At 33.3% G+C, this 6,274-nt stretch overlaps 1 protein-coding gene across 1 annotated transcript; it reads right to left on the reverse strand.

Annotated features, from left to right (window-relative positions):
• Positions 1-3,252: 3,252 nt before the first annotated feature.
• On the reverse strand, positions 3,253-5,370 carry LOC134534204 (cytochrome P450 4g15-like). The gene has a single exon (XM_063372445.1). The coding sequence runs from the start codon at positions 5,366-5,368 to the stop codon at positions 3,794-3,796; it is 1,575 nt and encodes a 524-aa protein (XP_063228515.1). The 5' UTR covers positions 5,369-5,370; the 3' UTR covers positions 3,253-3,793.
• Positions 5,371-6,274: the final 904 nt, after the last annotated feature.

Consider the following 6,274-nt stretch of genomic DNA (forward strand, 5'->3'; position numbering starts at 1 on the left):
AAGGTTGAAAAAGAATGTAATGGCCGGCTTAAGCTAGAACTGCTTCGTGACATCGATGACTCTAAATCCTACGAAATAGCTGGAAAGTAGTAGGCATCCTGGACTAAGGATGGGAATTATGTATTATTAGGGTGTATATATGCATAAGTAGGCTTTACCTAAAAAGATAAAGACCCTAGGAGTGATAAATACGTGAGTAAAAGAATTGCAAGAGTCTGTCACTCCAATTCTATGCTAATCACCACGTACCTCCCATAAAATCGTCACATCGTGGCCTAAAGGAACTATAAACATTGAGATTCGAATTTAAATAATATTGTCTACGAGAAATTGACTTTTTTTGATACAATTTATTTTATTTTTACACACATTTAACTTAACTCAGAGGTCTGATGAGTGAGAGACTCTGAGCTCTACCGACCTAATTTAACCTATCTAGCCGAGGTAATATTAATTAAGAACCCAAATACTATGAACTAAAACTGTGTAAATATCGTCGAACCCGAACCAAAGACTTTTGCTTGGTAATGAAATGTGCGCATCATCACTCCTGTCAGTTGGTAATTTTATGTGTAATGCGATGCCAATAGAGAGTTAGGAAGTTTGAGAATAATAAGTAAATATTAATAGTAAGAGTAAATTTGGAATATTTTTGTTTAAATAAATAAGTACAATTTTTAATTGTGTGTTGTTTTTATGTTATTTATTCTCTCATCTATCCAAGTGTATATTTATGTCTATGTTTTCAAGTAAATACCTAACTGTGGCTTAAATACGTCTAACACATGCCAACTGAGTGTTACCTTTGAATATATATTCAAAGGTGTTACCTAGTAAGCAGTATTGTTTTACACAGAGAAAGTAAGCCCAACGTAATTAGTCTAACACAAGGTGGTGACTATACCTATACAAAATAGCAAAAGGGTCCGCACAACGGTCTTGATATCATACTCCATAATCGGTCACTACCTCTTCTAATACTTAGTAGTACCGGTTTTCTTGAAATATGTCAATATTATTCCTGGTTTTCGTCGTTCATTAATTACTACTAAAACTTTACACGTTGATTCTTTAATTCTATAATCTCAAATTACATGTAACTTATTAACGATGTATCTAACTCCCTTGGCCGTCGAACGAATAAACCAAACTAAGCTTCCAAATTAAAAAAAAAAAAAAAAAAACCATATTAAGTTTTCTTGTTCCGAGCTCATCGATATATCGCTCGAAATCGCAAATATAGTCTAAACGGAATATTAATCGTGGCCTAGCTTCCAATCAATAATAATCTCTTAAGTGTTATCTTTCAGGAACAATACATAAATATAGTAACACCGAATTTCATTGGACAATATCAAATAAAGCATTAATAATTATTTTAATCAAGGAACATACTTATAGAAAGTAATAAAATTAACGTCTAAGTTAAAGTGAAATATTCATAGAGAACAAAAATTGCAAATAACTTTCAATATAAGGCAAAGATAAAATTACACAGAGAAAAAAATGAAAGACATTTTAAAAACAAATGTTATACTTCTATGAGTGCTTCACTAAGTACCTCTAGGCCTACAATACGAAAAATATCTGGTGGGTATCTTTAACCTTGACCTTGACCGTATACTTGAAATTTTTTCCATTAGTTAAGTATCTAACCAATGCCAGAAATCGACCGAGTCAATCATTATTTCAATACGTAGTTTTTTTTTTTTTAATTTATTTTTCACTCTTCCAGAATTTCTAGTTAAATAATTACAGAATTTCACGATGGTAGACAACATATTTGACTGACTGGAGGTTGATAGAGTATGGATAAAAGCCGCTTTAAGTTTTTTACCATGATAAATTTAACAATTTTTTTAAATTAAAATTAAATTTTTGGATCAGCCAAGTATCGAACAAACAACAATATTTAATCGAATCAATCGGATGCTGGTAGATAAGAAATTTATATCTCTTGTAAAGATATTTCTCCATATTTTATTTAATATTTTTTTCCTGAAATAACAAATTTTGCATCGGTTAAGGATCGTACCAGGGACATAAATCAATCAAATAAACTATTATTTTAATAAAAAATTGGAATTTCTTTATAATTTGTAACTAAATAAATGGTAAGCCACAACTGAGTAAACCACCAAGCCACATATCCATATGAATAACATTGTGTCCGAAGTCTCTGTTTCCTACTACTAGCAGAGATAGTCAATTGTGACGAAGTCGTTTGGGACTAATTATTTCCTTTTTTCTTTTTTGTAGACAGTTATTACAACAGTTTTTTTTTCCTTCAAAAATAAGGAATGTTTGTTTTGTTTAGTCTGGCATTGGAGCTCCAAGTCATGAATAAAGTTAAGGGGTTGATACAGCCCTTTTATGCATGATATGCAATAATTTTAGTTCTTGTCGCTTTACTTTTGAGATTTTTGATTGCCTTTATTATTAGAATCTGAGTTATTGTAGGAAACAAGATAATAATAGTATTGGCAGGAGAATTATGGTCTTTGATATTGTACCTGGGGTCTTTAGTACCTATATATTAGCAAAAAGGTTTTCCTAAAGCATTACCTAGCTACATCAATGGGGTCGTAAATATATGTATTATTTATTAATAATTTAAATTTCCCAGTGGCTATTTATTTTGAGTTTAAATTTTTTCAGGAACTGTAAGTGTTAATTTTGAGTTTATTTATCTATCTAATTACCATTTACTCTTATCAGATTTAATTTTAAGCTTAGCTAATTTCCTATGAAATGATAAATATACATAATTTTCAAATTATGATTAATGTAAAGATATGTAAGTTTTCTCTAGTTTTAATTTATATTAATACTTCCTCTGAGTACCATATAGAACAATTATTGTCTGAAAATTTTATAAAATAGTGAATTTAAGATCAGAACTTACTTTTTAATGTAAAATTCTGAACTTTTTTTAACTAATGACCATACATTTTAACTATTCATTAGATTACTATATTTAATTAAAATTTGGTAAAGGAAATCTCTATTCATATAAAAATGTAAAAGAATTATAGCATTACTAAAAACCAATACAAAATTAAATACAAAATGTTTGAAGAACATTTATTAAAATTTATTATTTATAACAATAAGGTAAATATTTGTTTCCTGAGCTAATATAAATTTAGAAATAATTCTGCATAGGCCAATTGATTAGAAAATTAATGCTAATACTTGTCAATTGTGGTTATTTATAGATCAGAAATAAACAATGAAAATCTAATAAAAAATTACTAAATTTGGTTATTATTGTAAATTTTTTTAGATCAACCACACACACACACACACATACCCAAAACAACTACATACACTTATGTATATTCACGAAATTACGCAAAAGAAAATAAACATACATAATAATTAATCTCAAAAGCCAAACAATTACGATCAATAATATTCACTGTGTTTAAGTTATCTTTTCTAATATTTGCACTCAGTTGTTTTGATGACTTACTAAAAATTATATATAAATCGCAAACACGCAAAAGCTGCTACTAGGTAAAATTTAAACCATACAACAATGTAAATAAAAAAAAACAATTTAAAATTGTTTACTAAGGACATATTATAAGATACATAATTGCTCTAAACCATGTAGATTAATATACAAACTGCTGATTATACCTATAGATATAATTAAAATATTTATAATAACGAAAATAATATAAACTTTTGAAGTAAACACAGAAAACTAAAATAACATGACAAACTAAAAAAAATAGTACTATCTATTGTTGTTTGTAGGTTCACATTTAGACCTGAGTACGTTAAACTATTCCATGTTCTTAATCACAAAAGTCCTCTGCCTCAGCCTAATACTATAGCCATGATTAAACTTCAAAAGTAATTCAAATTTAAAACACTCCATGTCATCTCTGGATCCACATTCTAGAACCTCGTACCTTCGCAGTAGCACAGACAGCATGGTCTTCATTGCCATATAGGTATAACTCTTGCCAAGGCACATCTTACGCCCGTAGGAAAACGGGATAAACGTACAAGCAGGGCGACTGGCACTATTCTCTCTGCTGAACCTGTCAGGATCGAATGTGTCCGGGTTTGGAAAATATTCTGGATTCCTATGCACTAAATAAATTGGGATTACGACAATTGTGCCTGCTGGCAAAGTGTAGCTGTTAACACTGACATCTTCGTCAACCCGCCTTGCCATAAGTGCAGCAACTGGATAAAGTCGCATTGTCTCATTTATCACTTGTTCTAAATATACCATTTGTTGTAGATCTATTGTCGTGACAGGTCTGCTTGTGTCTTCGCCGAAGATGCTTGCCTGCTCTTGCAGGACTTTCCTCTGCACATCTTGATGTAACCCCAGTAGCATCAGTGTGGTCGCTAAGGTGTAGGCTGTGGTGTCTGTGCCAGCTGCGATAACGAACATGGCCTGGTCCTGTAGTTCCTCTATGCTTAATAGTCCTGGATTTTCCACCATAGTTGATACCATGTGCTCCAGGAACCCCAAACGTTTCTTCGGTATGTCGCTAACATTAATATCTATGTCACTCGCTTCAGGTGCAACATAATGTTTTCTCGAACTTATATATGATTCGGTTTTATCTTTGATCAAACGAGTTACGTAATTTCTAATAGGTTTAACTAACGCAATTACTTTGTAATAAAGAGGAAAAAACTTATGAGTCAAATGAAACCACATCCACGGTGTTAATAAAGTAAAGGCTCCCACTTCAGCTATTTTTGGGAAGTTTTCTACAACACTGTGCTGATGACTTTTACCTTGTATGTTCATCGGCACGCCCAGACTCGTCTCGGAGAGCATCTCCAGAGCGCAGGGCATCGAGTAGTCCGCCATGTTGAATGGCTCTCCGTGGCAGCGTTCCTCCAGCAGGTCAGCCATGCGCTGGCTCTTCTCGTGGAAAGTGCTGATGTATGATTCGATGATACGATTACTGAAGGTAGGTTCCATAATTTTACGGAATTTCTTCCACTCTTTAAATTTGGCAGTAAGCAACGAATTACCGAATACTATGCTAACTAGGTTGTACATGATTGGCTTACTTAAAGTTTTGCTGCTACTTAAAATCACTGATATGTCCTTAGGGTCTAACATTCCAACACATAGTATTGGTCCAACCCACAGTTTACACACGGTAACGTAGCGGTCGCGTAGTTCCTTTAAATATTTTAATATATCTTCCCTGCGAGCGATCAGTTGAAGTGTGTTTCCGAGCAGAGGTATCCCAGGCGGTCCCGGTATCCTGGCGACCAGCCGACAGCAGTGGCTTATCTTGAGGTACCATCTCACGGCGATGATGACGGCAGCAGCGGCTCCTGTTAGGAAGCCCCATGAAGCCCAAGCTTCTAGCGCGGCCATTCTGAACTAACATATGGATCCCTCGCAAGTAGCCTCTATATAGTAAACTGATTAACAAAAGAAATATAAAATTTTAAACATGCTTTTACCTTTGTTTTCTACTTTTTTTCCTTGCTGCATGACAGGGTGTTAATAAATCATTTTTTATATTGAGACTAATGTCAAAGTTAAAAAAATAACTGCAAGTTTTCTTTAACAAGCGCAGGATACTAAAGAACGCTCTGCACTTGTTTACCCGAACAATCAGGCTTGCGTGCGCTAGTATCGAGGCCGTCCGGAAGTCTGAAGGCTTAAATAGCTCTTGGAAACTTTAAATGGGCGAGAAAATTTGAAAAAAAATTGTGTGCTACTCTTTCATTACGTACTCGCCAGAGATATGTAACGTCTAACCTCGGACTCGGTCTCTTCAAATGTTCTCATTTTTGCGAATTAATTTAGAATACGAAACTCAGGCACGAAATTTAATGTAGAAATATTTTATGAAATGCTGTGTATTATACGTATACAGAAAATTGAGTTTTTAACTACATTTCTGGACGCGAATCTAAAGAATGCGCACCCACAGCTAGAATTCACTTCCGGAGAAGCTATCTCGTGTATATAATGATTCGAATTGCAGACCTAAATTTTAAACTATATAACAAAACTGCTCCGATAAAAGTTCAGCACATTAAAAAATTTCTTAACCCTACCTTTGCAGCAAATTATCCATAGGTAATATTTTTTAAAAATACGGTCTATCTTGTTAAAATTCATTCTACAGTTAATGCTATGAAGTTTCCTTTTGGATTTGTGAACTTTGGTGCACCCCATCTGCCACAGATAGCAGCACCGTTGTTACATATTTCCGTTTCATGTGACTTCGGTTCCATTTACGATACGGGGAAACGTTAACTTGACGAGTAG

The sequence above is a fragment of the Bacillus rossius genome, chromosome 1 (assembly GCF_032445375.1).
Source record: "Bacillus rossius redtenbacheri isolate Brsri chromosome 1, Brsri_v3, whole genome shotgun sequence".
Classification (NCBI taxonomy): Eukaryota; Metazoa; Arthropoda; class Insecta; order Phasmatodea; family Bacillidae; genus Bacillus; species Bacillus rossius.